General features: G+C 42.0%; 1 protein-coding gene across 3 annotated transcripts in view; it reads left to right on the plus strand.

The window, feature by feature from the left end:
* The window catches only part of GRIA1 (glutamate ionotropic receptor AMPA type subunit 1), a 281,311-nt gene that overhangs the window by 238,850 nt on the left and 17,496 nt on the right, over positions 1-24,965 (plus strand). For all 3 annotated transcript variants that reach the window (XM_008152248.3, XM_008152247.3, XM_054717031.1), the window contains 2 exons: positions 3,211-3,409; positions 9,117-9,364. In XM_008152248.3, the coding sequence (XP_008150470.1) occupies positions 3,211-3,409; positions 9,117-9,364 (447 nt within the window). The remainder of the gene's footprint in view (positions 1-3,210; positions 3,410-9,116; positions 9,365-24,965) is intronic.

Genomic DNA, 24,965 nt, shown 5'->3' on the forward strand with positions numbered 1-24,965 from the left:
ATATTCAAATATTAAGCTAGGTACTGCTGTGAAAAGATTTTACAGACCTAGAGTCCCAAGTCAGTTGACTTTAAGATTAACAGAGATTATCCAGGTGGGCCTGACCCAATGAGATGAGCCCTTTAAAAGCAGAGTTTTCTCCCGCTACTGGAATTCAGAGAGATTCAAAGAACAAGAGGGATTTACCACACTTGCTGGCTTGAAGATGCAGGGGGCATGTAATGAGGAATGCAGACAGCCTCTAGAAGCTGAAAGCAGCTGCTGGCTAGCAGCCAGCAAGGAAACTATGACCTCAATTCCACAAGCACAAGAGGATGAATTCTGCAAACAACCAGTGAACTTGCAAAAGGACTCCAAGACATCATCTTGATTTCAGCCTGGTGAGACCCTGAGCAAAGAATCTAGACACCCTAACCCAGACCTCTGACCTGTAGAACTATGAAATAATAAATGCGTGTTGTAGGGAGCCTCTACATTTGTGGTGATTTGTTATGCAGTGGTAAAAACAAATACAAACAGGTTTCCAAGTCTGTGGAGATGTTGGTGGTGAGACTGCTTTCTATGGTTCCCAAAGGTTCCACTGAGCTTTGCAAGAAGTTAGTGTTGGCTGTGAAGCAACATCACAGAGGTGGCATGAGTTGAAGAAGTCCATGCCTATCCATGAATGAATCATAACTTGGTGAGGAAGGGAATGTTCTGTAGCAGACACAGTGCGAGACAGGAAACATGAAGTCCTGGCTCCTACTCCCTGCTCTGCCACCGCCTCACTGTGTGACCCTGAGAAAGTTGTTTTATATCTCTTCACTGCTATTTTTTCAGTTGCAAGATGCAGCTATTCATCCCTTTCCCATATACAAGGCTACACATGAAATTCAAGTAATGGGTCCAACAACCATCTATATTGTGGCCAATTCTGGAGAAACATAAGGGATTCCTCAATTACCTGGGGAGTTTTAGGAATAGCTATGCCAAGTTATGAGACTAATAAAATTCAGGTGACTAGGCAGACCTCCAAGGCATTCAGATCACAGCTGTCCTTTCCCTACTAAGAAAAGTACTGCTTTGCCCTGTGCTTCCCTGGGAGAATAATCATCATAAAAATAATGTCTTATATTTCAATAGTACTTTTCACAGTGCTTTCCTCTCTACCATTTTAATTCCAATAGCTTGTGTCAGTTAAAGGAAAAGAATGGACTAAGAGCCCTTCTAGTTCTGAAAGTTTAGATTTCTCACAGGAGGTAGGGTTAGTCTCACTGATTATACAGAGGAAGAAGACTGAGACCTAGATGGGCAGGCAACCGGCCAAGGTTATGTGGCTGCTTAGTGAAAAAGCAAAGGCTCTCATTCCCAGAACTGGCCTCTAATAACTCTACACACCTGCCTCTGGTGTGGAGCTGGGAAAATGCAGAGTTATTGAATGGAGGCCCAGCTTTGCCTGTACCAGATCTGACCTGAGGGTGGGGGGTTGTCAATTACTCAAGTTCTCATCTTGTGGATCAGATGCAAACGAAGCACAGAAATCATGTCCCAGTTGGAAGAGCTTCTACCCCAGCTCTCCAGGTATTCCGTGGATGACACTTGCTGGCTGTTAAGCAAGATTCTTTCTTTGGTCTCTTAATTAGGTAAGTGGGGATGTGGGGAATACCATACAGGGTAAGTTGTCTCACCGCCTAGAAGATGCCTATTGATTAAAGGAGAACAGGGAAGGAGAAGCCATAGGCTTGGAACTTTCTTGGGAGGCCTTTGAACTTCACTAGATAATCCCCCACTTGGGACACCTCAGCTGGGTCTCTCAGTTCTGTAATGTTTGAAGAGGAGGTAGCTTCCTGAAGACTTGGTTCAAGGCCATGACTCCAGACCTCCTGGGTCCTAAGCAGGTTTGGATTCTCCTGGCCCTGAAAACTATTCCTGGTGTCTAGAATCAAGTGATAATAGAGCTGCCAGGTTAGGAGAGGGGCAGCAGCATTTATGCATTCACTTGTTATTGAGGCCTACTGTGTGCTCTGTGCTGGAGATACAGCACTGCAAAAAAGAACTAAAAGGTTCTGTTACTCTCATGGAGCTCATAGTATTGTTTTAGGCATTAAGAGAGAAGAACTGGATTCTAAAAAGATTGAGGATAAACTTCGCACCTTATATATAATTGTCATTTTGGCTATTTGATCCAGAACAAAATATCCTTTGTCTTTTATTTTGGCCAAATTCTCTTACTCTATAATAGTGGGGGGAAATGTGCCTCCACTCAATAGTGACATTCTCCAAAGTAGCTGGAGTACTGTTGTTCTCATTTATTTCCAATATATCATCCCTTCCCTTCTAGTCCAGTGGTTCTTAACCTTTCTAATGCTACGACCCTTTAATACAGTTCCTCATGTTGTGGTGACCCCCAACCATAAAATTATTTTCGTTGCTACTTCATAACTGTAATTTTGCTACTATTATGAATCGTAATGTAAATATCTGATGGTCTTAGGCGACCCTGCTAGTGGTTCTCAACCTGTGGGTCGCGACCCACAGGTTGAGAACCGCTGCTGTAGAGCCTAAGACCATCGGAAAACAGATATTTACATTATGATTCATTAACAGTAGCAAAATTACAGTTATGAAGTAGCAACGAAAATAATTTTATGGTTGGGGGTCACCACATGAGGAAATGTATTAAAGGGTCGCGGAATTAGAAAGGTTGAGAACCACTGTTCTAGTCCATCATTTTGGCGACCTTTGCCAGCCAATAATAAAAAAGCAGTCTGAAAACATCTCTGGACATAATCAAATATGCACATCCTGTGTATAAATACATTTATATTCATATATGTATGCACAAACATTTGGTGTATACTAGTATGTCACCACATTTAACAGAAAGTTTGCATGTTATTTGTGATTTGGGGGGTAAGTATTGATATATCTGTGTCTTTGCTGGCATGTGTCTTGACATATATGTATGTGTGAAAATGAGTGTGAATATATACCTGAGGGGCTTTATCACCCCTGAAGGACAGCAACCCCACAGGTCTTTATCTGCAATCAGGAACAAAATGCAGAGGAGATCTCTCTGACATTTAAAGTCTCACATCTTGCTGACCAAGGAGAAGGGTGTAATAGGGCTTGACAGCTCTGCTGACGGGGCTCAGGCTGGCCCTCAGCCCCTCCACATAGCCTCTGAAACTGATGTCTATGCTTCTGACACCTCCTCCCTTTGGCCTTCAGGTCCCTGTCTGGCCGTATCGTTGGTGGTGTCTGGTGGTTCTTCACTTTGATCATCATCTCCTCATACACAGCCAACCTGGCTGCCTTCTTGACCGTGGAGAGGATGGTGTCGCCCATCGAGAGTGCGGAGGACCTAGCGAAGCAGACAGAAATCGCGTACGGGACACTGGAAGCAGGATCCACCAAGGAGTTCTTCCGGGTAGGGACACCCCTTGTCCCAAGGCACATTCACAAAAGGGAACAACTACTGTCCTTAAAATATCCTTCTCATTAAAGAGCATGAGCTTTTAGGCAGCCAGGGCAACTGCTTAACTGAATGTAAGTCAGGGAAATTCAGAACATGGCTCAGCTTTCTACAGATCCCTGAGAAATTACATTTCTTTATTGGTGGAAACTTCAAAGCTCTTGCACTGAATTAGACCCTTTACACATGCCAGTCTGTGCCAGGTTCTCTAAAAGCTGCTCCTGCAAGGACCTTACAGTCTTGTAATTGATTAGGAGTAGCTGAGATTCCAACCTGATGCCCTTTGTGTCCCCTCCTTGGAGACTTGATAAATAGTAGATGGTATATGGGGAACAATTACTGGAATAGGTGGTCTATTAAAACCTGTCACAAAAGAGAGAAAATGAGACATTGGAGTGGAGGTGGTAGAGATGTCATGTGGCTGGATGCCACAAGCAAGGCAAAGGAACAGAGAGCTAAGGCACACAAGACTTAGGGTCAGCCAGACCTAGGTCCAGCACCTGGCCCCATCCTTTATCATTTGGTGGTTCTTAGCCTCTCTGACACCATTTCCTAGGAGAATAATGTCTATCTCATCGCATCATTATGAGATTAAAAGAAACAAGGCATCTGAAATACAAGGGAAACAACAGTAGATGGAGGCTCCATTTACCAGTAGGCCCTCAGAGAGATTCAGGTACATCCATCTTGAAGGGACAATCGTTGGTCCAAAGCACTTTCACAAAAGGAAACCACTACTGCAGGAAAATATCCTTCTCATTAAAGAGCATGAGATTGTAGGTATTGAGGGCAATTGGGTAGGGTTTGTAAACCACAATAGACCTGTAAAATTTCTAGACATCATGAAACCAGGTCAGACCGGGGTAGGCTAATTACATTCTAGGCCCGTGGTCGGCAAACTGCGGCTCGAGAGCCACATGCGGCTCTTTGGCCCCTTGTGTGTGGCTCTACCACAAAATATCACGGCCTGGGCGAGTCTATTTTGAAGAAGTGGCGTTAGAAGAAGTTTAAGTTTAAAAAATTTGGCTCTCAAAATAAATTTCAATCTTTGTACTGTTGATATTTGGCTCTGTTGACTAATGAGTTTGCCGACCACCATTCTAGGCAAAATGAACAACGTAAATAAATGCTCCAAAGCAGGAAAACCTGCAATTCCCTGGACTTTGGATGTGTTCATCCTGGGATTTGAACAAACAGCACATGGAGCTACAATATATTGATCAAACAAATAAGCAACTGCTACTATTTATTTAGTACTTTCTATGAATCCAGTCCTGAACTAAGTACACCCTGTGGGCATTACCTCACTTAATCCTCTCATTAGAAGTGAGTTAGGGATTTGTTGTCCCCATTTTATCAATGACTATGCTCAGAGAGTAAAATTAATTGCCCAAGGCTACCCAGCTTATAAAGAGCAAACCTCTGTATTGCCTTAGGTAAGAAGGTGGGGATCCTGTGCAGACCCAGGAGGTTCTCACTGCAACTTCTTGGAGCAAACCCCAGGCCCTGCGTGAACCAACTGGATGATGTGCTCAGTTTCCTCTTCAGGTGCTCTGTGTAATATGTCAGGCAGGAAAGGGACCACAGTCTTAACCATGGCTGATCCAGACTCCAAGGCTAAAATCATCCATTTTCAACATATTGGAGCAAGAAGGTAATTGAGCAGTCACTTGATTAGAGTCTTTCATTTTAGAGTGAGACATGTTTTGTGTAGGCTTACCCAACCAGTTAGAAAAAAACACTTATAATCTCATAGGCATTATGTGACAGTTTTAGCCTACAGCCAAAGCATGAAGGAGATACCAACATGTGTTCATGAAGCCAGCCCTACATCCCAGACCCTGCTGATGCAGTTGGGGAACCACACACTTCACTTACCCATTATATATCCATGCCTGCATCCCCAATATATTAGCATATCACAGTCTCCAAAGCACTTTCACATCCATGGTCTCATTTATGTTTCACCCGTGTCCTAAGGCAGAATAGGAATAGTGGGGTCTACTTTGTGGATAAGAAATTGAGAGTCAGGCAATTAATGTTACAAATATCAAGGATGAGTACAAACTATGAGTTTGCTCATTCCAACCCAAGCATTCTTGACACTGAACCACACTGTCCTAATGGAGTGGTATCATTAACCGACAAATGTTTTTATAAAAATCACTCAGGTTACCATATGGACCCATGGACAAGTCTAGTCTAAATCTCCCCTTTTATAGTTTGGGAAACCAAAGCCTAGGAAATAAAATTAGCATACCCTATCTACTTAAGAAGCACAGCTGGCACTTCAGACTTCCAAGTTCTTTGTTAATAACTATATCTATTGACATATTACTATTTCTTGTCCATGGTAAAAGTTAGGAATCTAGAATCAAGGCAGTTCATATTCTACAAGCACTGTGCCCTAACCAGGCCTGCTGTATTGGTGGCAAATAGGTTGTAGTTCATGCGCTGATTGAAAGGTAGTGGTTGCCTAGAGTTCTGTGTTGAGACAAATTCTGAGGTTACACCTAGGGTTAGTGTAAAATAATTTCTTAATTGATATCAACATCTGCCATGTATGTAGGAAGGAAAATTGGTACCAAGTCAGCCATGTATTGAGTATTTCAACTGTAAAGTAAAATATAAAGAAAGGGCATAATTACAGGTAGTAATTGCACCACTTATACAACACCTACAATGTGCCAGGAACTGGGTTATCCATTTTACCTCTGTTCTTATATAATCTCCATGACAACATTGTGCACTGAGTACTATGATCACCATTCTCAGGAGAGAACCGTGCAGCTCAGAAAGCTCCCACAGACAGTGGGAGCCTAAAATGAGGGAAGAAGCTGGTTGCAGTGGAAACTAGGTGGGCAACGAGGAGACCAGGGTTTTACTCCTGGCTCTGCCATTAACAAACCATGTGACAGTGGACATTTCACTGCCACACTATGGAGCTCAGTTTCCCTACCTGTGAAAAAGGAATGCTAACAAAATGTGTTCCGTGAGCCCTTCCATCTCTGTGACTCTGACCTTGAAAAATTATCCAACCAGGATAAGTAGGGAGACAAAATTTGGTGGTTAGGGAGACATAATTGCCTAACATCCCAGAAGGAAGGAGAGAATAGTGAGACAAGAATTCTTCTACCACAGACTGTGAAAAACCTGGCTTCTAGTCTCCATGGCAGCCTAGAGCTTCTTGGCAGCCCCAACCCAGAGTCACTTAATCCTCCATCGACAATTTAATTAAGATGTGTGAAGGGCTACGGTAGTGGCAGATGATAGGAGAGATCCAAGAACAAATACCCCAAGTATGCTTCCAATCTTCCCTGCCACTCATGCTGCCTTCAAATTCCTGGAGATGAGATTTTCCTGATAGTTTGCTCTGAACAGCTGTGAGCACAGCCTTGGTGCATGGAGCACTAGGGTGAGGCTGAGAGAACATATTAATTTTCTGCATATCGTTGCCCAGAGGTCTCTTCAGCTCTCCCTGTCAGCAGCCCCTTTCCCTGCTGTGGCCATCCTGTCAGGTCAAATTGCATCTTGCAATTGCCCTGCTGTGTGTTTTGTTGGTTTTGTGCCTGGAAGATCATCTGAAAATCTGGTCACAGCTGAATTTATACATTTCCCTTCTTCCTCTGAGAGACTATTCAATGTATTATAGATGTTATGATTGATTCTGGGTATTCCTTCCCCTAACTTTGAAATACTCCCTTTCTTTTCTTTTTTCCTCTTTCTCACATTGATATTGTTGCTTGAGTGATGTATCTTCAAATAAAGAATCAGATCTTTCCAGCTAGCAAAGGACTTAAAGATTACCTGCCCAAAGTCCTCCGGAAGAGATAGGGAAGGTTAACAGTGGAACTAAGACTAGAACACAAGGCTCCTCACTCTCAAATCCAGTGTCCTTTCCAGACTGCAAGCCATACTGTAAAACAAATAATCTAGTTTATCTCATTACTAGAGGCCTAATGCACGAAATTCATGCAAGGGGCTTGGCCCCCGCTGTGGTGGTGGCTACCTCTGCCTCAGCCCCTGCCACTGCAGTTTCGGCAGGTCGTCCAGAAGGACATCCGGAAGGATGTCCAGTCTAATTAGCATATTATGTTTTTATTACTATAGACAGACTGTGAAAACTTAAGGCTCACTCTATCAAATGCCTCCCTGAAATTTTCATAACTATTTCCATTAATTTTCCATGGAGACCTAGAATCTTCCTGAGCCCCAATATCTCTATAGATTAGTTGGTTCAAACAGCAATTTAATTATACATCAATATTTGGCCAACACTTGATGTTGGGATCAAGGAAATAGACCTGATATTTGTGTGCAAAGAAAAATGACCTCTTAGATGTTTAATGATAATTGTATACTTAACAAATCTGTAATCTATATATTAACCACCAGATTATATAGAGTGCATGCTTATAGTAATAACTTTCTTTAATAAATCTAGTCCCTTATACATGTTTAAAATTTGTTCATTTACAAAGCATTTTCAAAAGCCAGACCCCAATATCCATAAAATACATCTATCCTTTGGGGGAAATGATGCTCTTTAGAAAGACCATATTAGATGAGAGAATTGATTTGTGGTCCTGGATCGTGGATCCTGACTAAGGGCCTACTGTGTGCAAGGTTAGACTCTGTGAAAGACCCACAAAAGGGAAACTGTCCCTCCCTTCTGGTTGTGTCCACAGAGTTGAGACCTGTGCACAAGTAGGAATGACTTGCTATCCTAGCAGTCTATCTTGGCCATCCAGTGAATACTAGACATTGTGTCCTTACTTTATCAAGGCAAGGGTCACACAAGCCATATGGGACAGCCTCACCTAGGGCACTGCTGAAAGAGATTTATTCTAGGCTCCACCCCAGACCTGTTGAATCAGTATCTCTAGTTTTAGAGCAGGAGGATCTGCATATTTACAATCTCTGCACATAATTTCAGTGCCCAGTAGACTCTGATAACTGCTGTCCATGGAAATGAGGTGGTCTCAGAGTACATAGGATTTGTTCTGGTGTGTGAAAAGGTGAGAACCAGCACATCGAGTGGAGTAAACAGTTTAGGCAAAGTCCCAAGTGAGTTCAGGAGGCAATGAGGAAAGCAATTTGGCTAGATTTAGAGGCTTTTAAAATATAAACAGGTGACAATATTAGGTCCCAAGTTATTAGCTTTATCAGACAACAATTTACATTCTGAGGGCAAGTTTTACATTATGGGAAGACTGGCAATAGGCAGCCATGATCCTGAAATTCTTCAGTGTTGTCATCCAATAATGAAATCAGACCCCACTGATATTCAGCTCTCTACTTCTTCTAAGCTGTATAAATGTGGCCTTACTGAACAATAGATAGGTTTTTTAATGTCTTTAAAAGACAGAGCCCCAGTTTCTTAACTCTCCCCATATTTAACAGGAATATAATTACTCAGCAGTAATTAAAAGATTCTAAACTATTCTGTGTGTTCTGTATTTGCAAGATATTTGTACTTTGAAAACTACTGGTACTAATTAGAGTCTCTTATTTTGCAATCACTCATAATTTGTTTCTTCCTGAGCTAATCTCACTCATGAATGTGTGATCAAGTTACACTCAGCTCTTCATTAGTGTGTGTGCCAACCTCAATTCCAAGCACATCCAGCCCTTATTTCGTTTTGTTCCTGTCTTCTGCCAGAGGTCTAAAATTGCAGTGTTTGAGAAGATGTGGACATATATGAAGTCAGCAGAACCATCAGTGTTTGTGCGGACCACGGAGGAGGGGATGATACGAGTGAGGAAATCCAAAGGCAAATACGCCTACCTTCTGGAGTCCACCATGAATGAGTACATTGAGCAGCGGAAACCCTGTGACACCATGAAGGTGGGAGGTAACTTGGATTCCAAAGGCTATGGCATTGCGACACCCAAGGGGTCCGCCCTGAGGTAAGTAGCCAAGATTTGCTTCCTTGGTATGCCCCCTCCCCTTCCTATCTCAGGAATGAAGTTGCTCTGTCTGCCACGCGGCTCCAATGGCACCATGCAAGCTTTCGAAAGAGCTCTTCTTGGACACCAGTGGGCCTGGAAGACTCCAGGCACCCAAGATCTTCAGCCCTGAGGTTGGAAATTGACCCGGGGGCCTCAGCTTGCTATGACTGTCGCTGCCTCTGTGTTCTTCCCCATGCCTCGCCTTACCCCTCCAAGTGTGTTAAACATCGATAAACCTTGTGTTTCTGTCGTGTGGTCTATAACACACCATCCTTTGCCAGACACCCCTGTATTCAACTAGGCCACAAACAGAGTTTGCCAGAAACCTGGATTCTTTGACAGAGGTGGTTTGTAATGTTTGTCTCAAGAGAAACATAAACACACTGTCCAAATGAAAAATCAAGTAGTCTGAGTCCCATGCAAATCAAAATAATACCAAATGAATAATAGCATCAATTCTTTCCTAGATACTGATTTCTTTAGTAAAAAAAAAAAAGGAAGTTCAGTAAAGAAGCAAAGTGGACTTCACTTTCACATAAAGAAGCTCTGATGTTCATTACGACAGAATTACTAGTGATTGTCTTACAGAAGATAAGACACATCATCTCCCCTACGTTCAGTTTCCTCATCTGTAAAAACAGGATAATCATCCCAGCCCTACCCAGGTCCAAGGTGATTGTGAATTCAAATGGGATAATCTATACAGAAGGTAACTGAAGAGTACAGTATGAAGTCACTTGTGAGACATTATATCAATTACAGAGGGATTAATTCACTTTAGGGAAGGCTAGTGTTCAAGGAAAAGGTGAGGAGTGTTTAAAATTTGCAAAAGGGTAGAGAGGGATTCCTAATCTATTTGACACAACCAACATCCAGGGCCACCTGCCTCCACTTCATTGAGCTCTACAATGTTCTAGGCAGTTGGCTAGGAGCTAGAGTGACAGTATTGAACAAGACAGACATAGTGCCAGTCCTGATGGAAGTACATTCTTGAAAGGAAGAGAGGCATTAAACAGATGATTATTGTTTAACTAGAGGCCCAGTGCATAGATTCATGCATGGGGGGTCCCACAGCCTGGCCTGCACCCTCTCGCAATCCGGGACCCCTCAAGGGATGTAGCAGTGCACCAAGTGCCATGCTGCTGGAGCTCATCCAGGCCCGCTGCACCTTTCGCCACTGTTGCTGAGGAGTCAGGACAGGCTCTCGCCCGTGCAGCTGCACCCACCAGCCGTGAGACCAGCTTCTGGATGAGTGGTGCTTCCCTTGTGGGAGTGCACTGACCACCAGGGGGCAGCTCCTGCATGTAGCATCTACCCCCTCATGGTCAGTGCAAATCATAGCAACTGGTCGACTGGTCTTTCCAATCATTCTGTTGTAATGGTCGCTTAGGCTTTTATATATATAGATGATTCATGACAAAAAGGCTTTTATATATATAGATGATTCATGACAAAAATATAACAAAAAGGTTAAGATACATGAAAGAGGAAGTGGGGGGGAAACTCCCATGTGTTATTTGGAGCAATATTTGAAGAGAATTTTCTAAAATTTATGGAAAACATAAATGCTCACATTAAAAATTAAGAGGTCCAAGTAGGATAAATCAATGAAAATCAGCAACTGATTTGATTGAAACTGTAGAACAAGAAAGAGAAGATTCCAAATATAACCAGAGATAACAAGGTCCAATCTGGTGGGCAGAATGGGTAGGATGTAGAAAAGAGGAATTTTCCAAAGGTGCTTTTTTCAAGCTGAGATGTGAGTGATTAATAAGAGTTAGTGGATGCTCATTTAAACACACCACTTCTTTTTTAAAAAAATATATATTTTTATTGATTTCAGAGAGGAAGGGAGAGGGAGCAAGAGAGATAGAAACATCAATGATGAGAGAGAATCATTAATTGGCTGCCTCCTGCACGCCCCATACTGAAGAAGGAGCCTGGGCATATGCCCTAACTTGGAATTGAACCATGACCTCCTTGTTCATAGGTTGATGTTCAACCACTGAACCATGCTAGCTGGGCCACACCACTTCTTTGAATACCACTTCTTTGGGTGATAACATAGCTTTTATGGGGTTTGCATGCCCAAATATTCTTTCTGGGATAAATGTTGAAAATAATTCAACTCTGTAACAAAGAAAAACCTAATCATACTGCTTGTATAACTGTAAAATAAAACAAGCCATTTATTGATTTTGAGTAAGAAAGAGAAAGGGAAACGTAAGAAACATATCCCAAATATAGACCACTGATGATTGATGTGCAAATCAAGAATATCCAACTGAGGCCCACAAGCTCCCAGCTACTCCCAGTGCTCCTTTCTCGCCAGTGGCAACATCTATGATTGCTATGGGGCTTCCAGACTAAAAAACCGAAGAGTAATGCTTATCCTGAGAGGACCATCAGTTTCTGGCCTGGGAATTTTCTTCTCCTCTCTATGGGATTTTCCTTCTGATTTCTGCATTAAAAGGAATCTAGACACCAATAATGTAGAGGTTCCATCAAACATACCATTTCAAAATGGTTACAGAAAATATGAGCAACCCCTCCCCAAATCGACACACACACTCTCCAGGCAGGTTTTCATCATACTTCTGCCTCACATGCCCCAAATTGTTCCGTTTCCCCAATGCATGGTTGAATACCAAAGAGTCATGGCAAACCAAATGCCACACACTCATGCCTGCTCCAGGAAATTTGGATCCATTGATTTGACCTCAGGAGGCCCCTCTGCATGACAGAGGTGGAATGTAAGAGGAGTCCAAGGTCAGTATGTGTTTCTTCTGATCCCATTGAAAGAGGACTGATATGAGCTTAAAGACTATCTGGCAGAGGAAACCAATTTGTCTCTAAATTATTGAGGATTATAGAAAATACCTTTCTAAAGGCTTATCAGCCTCTCAAAAAGCTTCAAACGCTTTATAAATGTCTACAGAAAGGTGCTTCAGTACACCACAGGGCTTGTCACAAACTTTTCTTCTGCCCTGGAAAAGGTGGGGCATTTGCAGCCCTCAAAGGCAGATGTGCTCCAGACTCAATGCTTGTGCCTCCATCAAGAAAAGATCTCCCTAGGATCCATGATGGTGGCAGAGCAGGTGGATGTTACACTCACCTCCTCTCAGAACCAAACTGAAATTACGATTAAAATATGGAGGAAGAAACCTGAATAACCAACTGAAAACTAGCTGAAGAGAAGTCTTACAACCAAGAATTTACCAAAGAAGCCATAGGGAGACTGGTAGGAAGGGCGGAGATGTACAAAGGGCTGGCCCTGCTCTCATGGGCAGTGGCTGAGATGCCAGAGGGAAATCTCAGCTGCAAAGGTTCTGCCTGAGAAGCTTGTGGTCTCAATCCCAAGCCAGGATTCCAGCCCAGTGCCCCAGAGCCAGGAAGAGCAATCAGACATGAAGAAGAAATAAAAGACATCCAAATTGTAAAGAAAAAGTAAAATGGTTATTATTTGCAGATGACATGATACTGGACATAAGAGACATCTAAAAATCCCAACAAAATCTACTAGAACTGATCAATGAATTTAGTAAAGTAGCAGGAAACAAAGTTAATAATCAGAAATCAATTGTATTTCTATATACCAACAATGAACTATTAGAAGGAAACTAAGAAAAAATCCCATTTGCAATTGTATCAAATAAAAGAAAATACCTAGGAATAAATTTAACCAAAGATATAAAAGACCTATACTCAGAAAATTATAAGACACTGAGAAAGAAATTAAAGAAGATACAGCAACCTAGAGAAAGAATAACCAAGTGGAAGAATCTTGCTACCTGATATCAAACTATACTACAAGTCCATAGTAATCAAAACAGCATCATACTGGCATTATAAACAGAATAGAGAGCCCAGAAATAAACCCATGCCTTTATGGTTTATTAATATTTGACAAAGGAGGCAAGAATATATAATGGGGTAAAGGTAATTTATTCAATAGATGGTGTTTGGAAAATTGGACAGATACGTGCAAAAAAGGAAACTAGACCACCTTCTTACACCATACATAACAATAAACCTAAAATGGATTAAAGACTTAATGTTAGACTCAAAATTATAAAAATCCTAGAAAAAAACATAGGCAGTAAAATCTTGGACATTTCTTGTAGCAATATTTTTTTTCTGATATATCACCTCAGGAAAAGAAAACAAAAAATATAAACAAATGGGACTACATCAAACTAAAAAGTTTTTGCAAAGGAAACCATCAACAAAATGAAAAGACAACCCACTGAATGGGAGAACATATTCATCAATGATACATATGATAAGGGGCTCGTATTCAAAATTTATAAAGAACTTATAAAATTCAACCCCCAAAAAAATCCAAATAAAAAATGGGCAAAGGACCTGAATAGACACTTCTCAAAAAAACAAACAAACAAAAAACTTACAGATGGCCGATAAACATGAAAAATGCACAACTAATCATCAGAGAAATACAAATTAAAACCACAATGAGATATCACCACACACCTGCCAGGATGTCTATCATGAATAAATAAACAACAAGTGTTGGCAAGCATGTGGAGAAAAGGGAACCCTTGTGTACTATTGGGGGGAAGGTAGATTCGGGCAGCTACTGTGGAAAGCAGTATGGAGTTATCTCAAAAAATTAAAAATGGACTGCGTTATGACCCAGCGATTCTACTTCTGGCAATATATCTGAAGAAACACAAAAGACGAATTCAAAAGAATATATGCACCCCTATGTTCACTGCAGTGTTATTTATAATAGCCAAGATTTGGAAGCAGCCCAAGTGCCATCAATAGATGAGTAGATAAAAATGCTATGGTACATTTACACAATGGAATACTACTTGGTCATAAAAGAGCAAGGAAATCTTACCTTTTGCAACAGCATAGATGGACCTGGAGAGTATTATGTTAAGTGAAATAAGCCAGTCAGAGAAAGACAAATACAATATGATTTCACTTATATATGCAATCTGATGAACAAAATTAACTAACAAACAAAATATAGAATCAGACTCATAAATACAGAGAACAGACTGACAGCTGTCAGGGGGGAGAGCTGCTGAGGGGCTGGGTAAAAAAGGTGAAGGGATTTAGAAAAATAAAAGAAAAAATTCATAGACACAGACAACAGTATGGTGATTAACATATGGAAAGGAGGGTTGCGGGGAGGTAAAAAAGGGTAAAGGGAGAATAAACGGTGATGAAATGAGACTTGACTTGGGGTAGTGAACACACAATACAATATACAGATGATATATTATGGAAGTGCACACTTGAAACCTATATAATTTTATTAACCAATGTCACCCCAATAAATTTAACTTTTTTAAATGTAAAAACAAAATAATAATAATAAATGTCCATACTACCCAAATCAAAAAGAAAAAAAAAAGGCACCTTCCTGGCAGTCCTCCTCCACCACTTACTCTCCATAAAGCCAGACGACACCACACTCCATGCACACACACCTGTGGGCATTTACTCCTTCTGTCCTGCCCAGAACAAGCTCCACATTCCTCTAAGGAAGATTACCCAGCATGTCCCCTTCAGAAGGTCAGAATGCTGATATATAAAACCCAAATGTTCCTCTAAAACTTGCCAAGTCTACTTGGCAGAAGTCAGGCCATGGTCCCTACAGAGTGTTAAAAGGCTATTAGTGACAGAATGGAGTGTTGTTTTATGAGGGGCGGGGGTTGTCTCTTCTGCTCTGGAAACAAATACTCTGATGAAGCGAGGTGGTCCGGTGCTTGATTTTCCATTTGGACAGGTGGTGTTTCTTTGAAACAGATGCTGTTTGTTGGCTGTCACTGCATGTTTGGGGTTGGGCAAGGGGCTAAGTTATGTTTCCAAGCCCTTATGTTGTGGATAAAGACCTACGCAGCCAATGCCGGTCACTAGGGAAAAGCAATTGGTAAATCCACTAATTATGATCTATTGGCCCTTTTTTTGGCAACTAAATTTATCTGCTGGTCTGAACTGAAGCCTTTTTTTATTATGATGATGATGTATACTCCCTTCAGTTAGAGACAGTGTGTTCAAACTTCCTAAGTACGGGGGCATGGGTTTTCTCATTCCAACCCAAGAAGGAATCCACCCCAGATGGACCTAAGTGAAAATCTCAACTAAGGATTCTCCTTCACAAACCATCTACCAAGAATTTCATGGGTTTGCTAAGAGTTATGCCCTAAGCAAGACATTGGTCCAAGTGTGGTCTTTAACTGTGACTGTGTTACATGGAATCTTCTCTGGTCTCTGTGATCATGACATATTTGTCTTCTGTCACGTGTCTTATCCATGCCAGACGTATGGGCCAAGGGGACAGGAGCACAGGGCAATGTGATCCTGCAGCTTAATGGGTGATGGGCACCCAGGAGGGTCTGAGACCCGCTGCCTCAGCTTCACAGATTCTTCTGAATCCTTCTCCACACAAAGCACCATGCACAATGCGTAGGCAACCGTGGTGACAGAGGTGCAATCCCCACCCCTAAATGATGTATAAGCAAGTACAGTTCATGAGCAGAATTACATAGGTACCTATTATTCTACCCAATGCTGTAACAGTCAGAAATACGCAAGAGGAAGAGAGCCAACATTTGAAAGGGAGGATTTGCGAAGATTTTGTGGCAGGGGTAACATCCATGATAGGCCCCGAAGAATTGTGATAGATGAGAAGCAGGGAGCGGGTCTTCCAGATGCAGGGGATGGAGAAAAGTAAACACAGAAATGGGAAAACATACTGCTTGTTTTCAGGGACCACGAGAGCTCCTCTTTAACTAGAGAAGGCACTAATAAGTAAGAGTGATTGGTTGTGGTCAAACTGTGAAGCACTTCATATGTCTCTGTATGTTTGATTTGATGTCAGTAGGGGTCACTGAAGGCCATTGACTTACAGGGAATATGATCAGACAGGCTCCTGAAGATTATCTTGGCAGTGGTTTGCAACAAGAATCAGAGAGGGGAGGATCACAGGCAGGGAGGCTATTTAGAAAGCTGTTGTGGTCTTTTTGTAGGAGATAATGAATGTGGTTACAACAGGCCATAATAGGATGGGGACAGATGGCAGAAGTGGCTCTGTTTGTCACCAGTCACAGCCTTTAAGACTTAGCAGTTTGGGAAAGTCTGTTATGTGAGCATTCTGATACTTTCGTGCTCCTCCCTAAAACCTGACCAGGTGTAAACTGATTCTGGCAAGGACCAGGAGGATGGGAGTGTTATAGGGAAACTGTATTGAATGGTGTCGAAATGATAATCTTTGGAGTCAAACAACCTTAATTCGAGTTCAAGGGCCATTACTCCACCAGCAGTTTGCCCTCGCTTGATAAGCCACTGTAACTTTATGAACCTCTGTTTTCTTTTCTGTAAAATTGGAATAATAATAACTCACTGCAGTCGCATTGAGTTTTGAAAAAATAGCATAATGTGCTTGTCACAGAGGGTACTCAATGATAATCTGCCATCCCATCCTCCTTCCATTAGACCTACCAAAAAACACTTTTGAGCCAAATAACTCATTTTTTCTTCTTTGTGAAACCAATTGTGTTCATCAGAAATGCACATGAGCCCCACCCTCAGCCCCCCACACTGGCTGCATTAGAAATAAAATGTCTGTTTCTGAGAACAATTTGTGGTCCTCCCCCACAGAGAACACACTAAAAATATATAAAACCCTGATATTTCTTTCTCTCCCTCCCTCTCACCCTCTCCCCATAGTATAGTACTGGTTCAGGGCACGCTGCTGAGAATAAATGCAGTATGTCCCAGGAAAATGACAGTTCTTTTCAATTGGTCCTTGCATCCTGATGGGTAGCCAGGGATGCTTGTTGTCATGGTAACCCCATGAACCCTATGACCGAGGTCGGGCCTGATCAGAGAGGCAAAGCCTTCTGAGCAGTAAGGCTAGATTTGCCTGCATCCTCAGAAGAGCTGGAAAGAAAGGAAGAGGGGGGATGACAGGAGAGAGAAATAAAAGAGGAGGGAAGCAGAAAAAGAGAGTGTGTGAGTGTGTGTGTTTGAATAGAGACTGGAGGTTTGCCAAAGGAGGAGAGCTGCATCAATACAGAAGCTTCTCAGGTCAGGACACACGGAAGAGATTAGAGAGAAAGCCTCCTGGGAGACCCGCACCACAGCCCCATACAAAAGTCCAGGTGGGGATGGGGTGGGGGTGACAAGGACTTAATTTAGCATATGTAGGGGTGGTGATGATAAGACTTACTGTTAACAAAACCTATTTATCAAGCACCAACTCATCCCAGGAACTTCTATGAAGTATTTGATGTGCATTAGCTTATGTAATACTGACGACAAGGCTGTGAAGGTGGTACTGTTTTCATCTTGAGCGTACAGTTCAGACTAAAGTGCAGAAAGATTCCAGCATTTGGCCAGGATTACCTGGCATGGAAGTGGGGGAGCTGGACTTTCAACCCAGGCAGCCTGATTCCAGGACCTCTTCTCAACCATTAGGCAAGAATGCCTTCTCAAGGATGTAAGGAGGGCAGTCGTGATAAAGGAATGGTTATTGGGAGAATAAAGATCATTTACTTATCCCACCACACACACACACACACACACACACACACACACACACACACACACACACACACACAATCTTATTTAGTGCTACCAATATATAATTAAGAAAACCCAGGTCCACACAGGGAAGTGGTTCTCAGTCTGCTCTGCCTGAATTACCTAGGGAATCCTTGCCTCCCTTTTGCGCTGTTTGTATCTGTGGGGCACATATGTCCTTCTGTGCATGACCAGGCTCATACCACAGACTGAAGTCATTACCCTATTCCTAAACATGGAAAGGGGCACATCCAATAAACATTACAGTTCCCTGCTTACCTGTGACAGGTTGAACCAAAACACCCCTAAAGATTTTAACTTCTAGTACATAGTGCTTTTGGTTCCTTTCAACAATGAACAGAAGATCATTTGAGACTGATGTACTACAAGTGTGGGGGTAGGGAAGGGGAGACATATTCATTTCACACCTACTGTGTGCTGGGCAATGCTATATATTCAATGCACTAGATATATTCAAGTATTAATCTTCCCCTCACATTCTCATTTCCTTCTCAGGTGAGGAAACTATGATTCAGAGAGGTGACACTCTGCCCAGGTTCTTAAAGTGATTTGCAGGTTGGAGTTTAAGTACAAAGCCTGACTCTGAAACCCTCATTCTTTGCACATCCCAACCTCTATGTTAATGGAGTCATATTGCTTTTGCCACCTTTTAAGGTGCCATCCTTAAGATATCAGGGAAAATGAGGCACCAGGTGGCCTCCACAGCCAAAGTACTCCCTCTTGAACTACTAGGCGAGGCTGGAGCTCCTTGGTTCAGATTTATTTTGGAGGAACCTGGTGAAATTGCAAGGACAAAAGAGCACTTAGTCCTGTTAGGGCTCTGTTGTTACCATTCCTCTTTGAGAATCTTGCGAACAGAAGAGCAACACATTAAGGAGAGAGAGAGATAGAGGAGGAGGAGGAGGAGGAGGAGGAGGAGGAGGAGGAGGAGGAGGAGGAGGAGGAGGAGGAGGAGGAGGCCAGAGCAACCACATTTTCTATTCCCATGGGAATTAAATTTATTCCTCTGAAGGAACGTTAAAAAGTCCATAGCACTAGTCAAGGCAGTCTCCTTGTGGCCCACAAACACCCCAACTTTTCCCCACTCCAGTATCTTTCCTCTTACTGGTTCCTTTTTCTCTCAACGTATATTTCAAGGTACAGCTCAGTGAAGCAAGGGCCAACTGTCCCCAGAACCTGACAGAATATTTAGCATGTAGGAAACTGCTATTCACTGTTTGTCCCATGTACTGATTCTACCCCACCACCTTCCACATATATGGCACCTTTCTGAGCACATTACCAAATCAGTTGATGTGTCTGGTCAGTGTGACTAGTATCTCCTGGGGATGCAGGCAAATCTAGCCTCACTTGAGAACCAAAAAATATGAGAAACACAAATTAAAACAACTGACTCTTAACTTGTTTTCTCTCTGGTCATTATCCTAAAGGCAGCCTGAAAGTATATGACCGTGATTCTGCAATTTAATTCTACCAACATTTTAAGCATAGTACAAAGTGAGTACTCTTAAGGAAAGCAAAGACAAATAAATTAGGACTTTGGTACTCCCAAGATTCATCATCTAATACAGGGACTAAAACTTAAAATGCCCCCAGGTAAAGAAAATGAGTGAAGTGGACCAGGAGCAATCCCCTTTGTGGTTTCTTCATTTTTAAGAGTCATGAGTAAAGGTAATACTTCTGTACTCTAAGCAACAAAATCACAGTGCAAACACTATTATAAATAATAATTGTAGTTAATATTTATCGAGAACTTGCTATATAAGTTTCCTAAGTCTTTGTATGCATGGCTCCCTAAGTCCTTGTATGCATTCCTAATTCATGTAATACTCACAAGAACCTAATGAAGTAGGTACTATTAAAACCTCATTTTATAGATAATGAATCAGTGACACAGAGAGGTTAAATAGTCAAAGGTCACACAGCTAGTAAGTGGCAGAGCCAGAATTTGAACCCAAGGAGTCCAGCTTCAGAGCCTATGCTGTTATCCACTACACTAGACTATAAATGGAAACCTTCCCAGACAGTCTCTGGGAGATGATAGGAAAGGATGGGGACTCAATGAACAAGAGTGCATGCCTGTCTAGAAGGGCAGCCTTCACTCAGTCTGGTCTAATATCGCCAGATGGGCATATTGCCAGACCTTTCCATTTTTTCAAAATAAACTAGAAATCTCAATTTTTGTGTAAACTATTTAAATTGTTGAGTAGTGATCACAATTAAGATAGAAGAAAAAAGAGAAAACATAAGCTAGTAACAACTAACACTAATACAAAGAAGTCCATAAAGATAGACAAATCATAGATAAATAAATAGATAAGCAAGGCACACTAGGACAACCATGCAAGTTGGGTTAATATCTTGCCTTTCCCCAGGACATGAGTTCTAGGAAGTCCTCCAGGAGGAAGCAGCAGTCCTGAGCAGGGCCTTAAACTAGTGGGGAGAATATAAGAAAGATAGGGAGGAAGGTGTTTCAGGTCAAAGAAATAGCAGACATACAGATAAAGTGAAAAGAATTCATGTATGCTTTTTCAATCTTGTTATTGCCATTTTCAGCAGGAAATCATTCTATCAAACAAAATCTCTCGTGGAATTCCATTAGAAAATAAACCAGATACAAGTGGAGCTACTAAAGCAATTGCTGAGGGGCTGGAGGTGGTAGAGTAAAGGGGAAGGAAGGACAGTGCAACCTAGAGACAAGTTCAGGTGGGGTGGAAGGCCTGGGAGCTTCTTTGTCTTCCTCAGGAGCCAGTCTCTACCACTGGAGGAGATAATTCTCCAACATTATGACCCTGTGTATTTTTAAATCCACAAGAAAATAATGGTCCTGCTGGCCTGCCCAGCATTCTGTTCACATTGACATCTGCTTTTTGGTGCCCAGTCTATAGAATTGGCCCAGCTTTTCTTCCTTTCATGAACCAGAGGTGGCTGAGATGAAACCAGTGGGCTGGCTCTCGCCCTGAATGTTGTTTTCACTCCCTGCGTTAATTGTGGGGAGAGTTTCATTCATTCTCTCCATTATCTTTTGACAAGCACCTCCAAGGTGTCTGACACAAACCCATGTGCCTGCTGTTGCTGGCAAAAGGTTCTACATTACAGGATCAGATGGGGTTGCAAATGAACTGCTGACACCTGCTTCTCACAGTATGGGCCAGGCTGGGGATCAAAGGTGCCTCTGGAATGCTTTCTGTAGCACGCCTGTTGGAGGAGCCAGACTTCAGATCCCCATTCAGTTCTCTGGGCTCTATCAGGGATCTTAGCCCCAAAGAAAGTTACAGGGCCAGAAATGTGTATCATATATGTAAAACTAGTGTGCAATTTCTGGGAGATTAAGTAACCCCTGTTGTACAACATACATTTCAGAAATTTAAAACCACTCCTTCAATCAACAGCATTGATCAAGCAGCTACAGTGTTACCTATGGTGCTGGCAAAAGGGCTCTGCCACTGAAGAGCTCTCTGGTTGGAGGAGCTGATGACGGCTAATGGAGTGATGAGTTTGCTGTTACAGGGCATGCAAGTATGGCAAAGAAAGCCCTCATCCATTCTGCCTGGGTCATTACGTGGGAACTTGCAGAGAACAACATGTATTAGAGCTTTTCAAATGCATAGGGTTGCACAAAGTGGCAAAGTGTGCCAGGTAGGGCATTTGCCAACACAGAGGTGTACCTTCAGTGGTGCTTCCAATCCAGCCACCTGCATTTGTCCAGAGTTTAACCTCAAAGCATTTTCACATCGGTCACCTCATTTGATCCCCACACTGCAGGCAGCTGGAACAGAAGCTGGCTTCCAAAACAGGGAATCTTCCAGAGGGTACATATCTATAGGGCACTTTGCCAGAACCAGAATAGGCCCAGGCTACCATTTTTCTAGAACCATCATTTTTGTCTTCAGAGAGAAAGAGAGAGGGAGGGAGAGAGGAAGAGAGGGGGAGGGAGGGAAAGGAGAGGGCCCTAGCCAGTTTTGCTCAGTGAATAGAGCATCAGCCCTATGACTGAAGGTTCCAATTTCGATTCTGGGTCTAGGGCATGTACCTCGGTTGCAGGCCCAATCCCCGGTCCTGTTGGAGGCTCATGTGGGAGGCAACCCACCCAATGTGTCTCTCTCTCATTGATGTTTCTTTCTCTCTGTGTCTCTCCCTCTCCCTTCCATGCTTTCTAAAAATCAATGGAAAAATATCCAAGGGTGAGGATTAACAACAACAACAAAAACTGCTTTGGCCCCTTCCTTATAGTCAAATTGCAAAATTAGTATCTTATAAAATGGACTGTGATAAGACTTTTCTCATTTGCTGCCTTAGCTGTGGGCTTGGAGAATAGAGATCCTTGCTGTGTGCAAAGTCAGTTTCTTTTGTTTGTTTTCTATCCAAATTGGCTTTTTATTAATAGTAAAGACAAAGTAAGTTTTTTAATAGGACTGAGTGAGTGGAAGGGAAGGACCTAAGTGAGCGCTAGAGGGGACATGTCAATGCACACAGTGCCCTGTCTTTGGAAAGCTGGAAATCGCAGGGGTTATGTCGATTGGCTTCAATCACACAGATGTGGGTTAGAACCTCAGTCAAGGTTTATATTTGTCTTTGGAATGGAAATAGTAATAACAAGACAACCAAATCGGGACGTGAGGATTAAATGAAATAAAGCTTGCATAGTACTTAATACGATGCCTCCCCCATAATAAGCCCTCAGTGAAATAATTGTTAACTACAACAATCATCCTACAATTTCACACTTTCTGGTCCTTTTTCATTATGTTTCAGGTAGGTAAGCTTGCCAAATAGCTGAGTTAGAGACACCTAAGGTGACATTGCATTTAGATTTGATCCATTCATTAAAAAAAAATAAAAGTATTTCTTAAGTTCTTATATTGCATGGAATATCTTATACCAAATGTTGTTGGGAGGGGGGTCAGAAAATACAGAAACCATCATCAATGCTCTGGGGAACTGACAATCTCTTTGTGGAGACCCAGCCAACCCAGCAATCAACTAGAACAACATTATAGCATAAGGGATCAGAGCTCAAGTTTAGAGGATCACCCAGGGAGGGGAATATTTAGAGGTAAAATTTAATATAATGCCTTTCAGGCAGCCCCCTTTTTTTTATCTGATAGTGAGATTATGAGCCCGCCAATATAGGACATACATAAACTTTTCCCACATTGTTGTGGGGCTTATTCCATGAGGATTACCTACTTTCTCCAAACACCTCTTCACACTATTGGCCCCAAACAGTATCTTGTGTCTGAGAGGAGCAAACACTAGAGGTTTAATTTTTAAAGACAGGAAAGCAGTTTGATAGCTCACAGCAAAAATCAGAATTAAGAACTTGGTAACCCAGACTTTCTTCTCCTTTCCAATGGCTCCTTATCCCTTCCAGTGCCATTCCCCTTTTTCCCTGCCCTTACATCCTTCCCTCTCCTACTATGAGTCTTTCCAGCTATATTCCCCTACAATGGGAAGGTGGGAGAGAAGGAAGGGTCGTGAAGCCTCAGGAGTGGCTGTATATCCCCACATTGAACTTCCCTGAGGAAAAAGTTCGTGGCCAATTGATGCCCTTTGTGTGCTATCAAGCCCAGAGTCCATTAGTGCATTTCCGGGATCTGTTAATGGAAATTGTTTTCCCAGCTCGAAAATTGCCACATTTAAACTCACAATGTGAGGTAAGGGAAATCATAAATATGAACTCCTTTTCAGGCAGCAAACAGCAGTTGCAGTCTTTCTCTTTGCCTTCGGGGATCCATATGCCACAGTCTAGTTAGCTGCCCAGCGACTGACAAACATAAATAAAAGGTAATGGCTATAGTAAACAGAGTTCCTGTGAGTCAAAAAAGTGTTTTCCAGGGAGGAATCAACATGCTTCTTATCACACTAGAGTCACCAAAGAGCCAAAGTTTAGCTCTTATAAAAACAAATAACAAAGGCAATAAAAATAAAAATGTCTGCTCTGTCCACTATCAGCACTCAACAGTAGGGTAGAATAGACATCTGCAAGTTTATAATAGTAAAAGGATCATGACTTGGGCTGGTGAACACACAATACAATATACAGATGATGTATTACAGAATTATACACCTGAAATCTATATAATTTTATTAACCCATGTCATCCCAATAAATTCAATAAAGAAGTAAAAGAAATTAGTAAAAGAATCAGGGCAACAGGCCATAGGGAGAGGAATAGATTTGAGGGCCCATTTGCCTTCCCATTAATGCTCCTTGCTGCATACTATGGACATAGCTCCTCTGAGCCCCTCTCATTTATCCCATTATTGCTTGTCCATGGCCTGCGAAACCTCTCAACTAAGTTAAATAAAAAAATTGAGCCTTAGTTTAAGGTGCCACCGTCACCAGAGAAATCCTTAGGAGAAAGTAATAAAATGGGTGATGGTACAAGTTATATCCTGAAAGATGACCAACTCCTTGCCTAAAGAACTAGATTAGGCATTGAAGAATGAGGAGGCAAATCTAGTCAGCCAAATTATTTCAGCCATTAACTCATGTATCATTGGGCTAAGAACATAAACCCTTATAAGTAACATTTGAATAGGGTCTCAATGGAGCAAATGAAGGTAATAGGTATAGAAATTTAGATTCACTCCCTTGGCCCTCACAGATGGTTCTGGATATGTTATATGTACATGTTGTCACTGATGTGCCCAGATACCCCTGCCTTGGGATCTGCTGGATACTAACTTGACTTACTGGAGCAGGTATCTGTGGTCCTCCAAAGCTGTGAATTGTGGAGCATGGTGATTCCAACTAAACGTCTCCTAACCCTTCATTGCCTTTCTCTTTTAACCCTACACAGCAGTCAAGTAAATGAAGTCAGATTGTTCTGAAAGCTGCAGGAAAATGACTCAACCATGGCCTTCTCATGAATGTTTTTCTGTCCTGAAATGTCTGAAGTGTTTAATTACATCTTACTCTTATTCTGTTCTCTTCTACTTCTTAAGTTTTCCAGAAATTTGCCTAATTGTTCCTT

The sequence above is a fragment of the Eptesicus fuscus genome, chromosome 6 (genome assembly GCF_027574615.1).
Source record: "Eptesicus fuscus isolate TK198812 chromosome 6, DD_ASM_mEF_20220401, whole genome shotgun sequence".
NCBI classification, from domain to species: domain Eukaryota; kingdom Metazoa; phylum Chordata; class Mammalia; order Chiroptera; family Vespertilionidae; genus Eptesicus; species Eptesicus fuscus.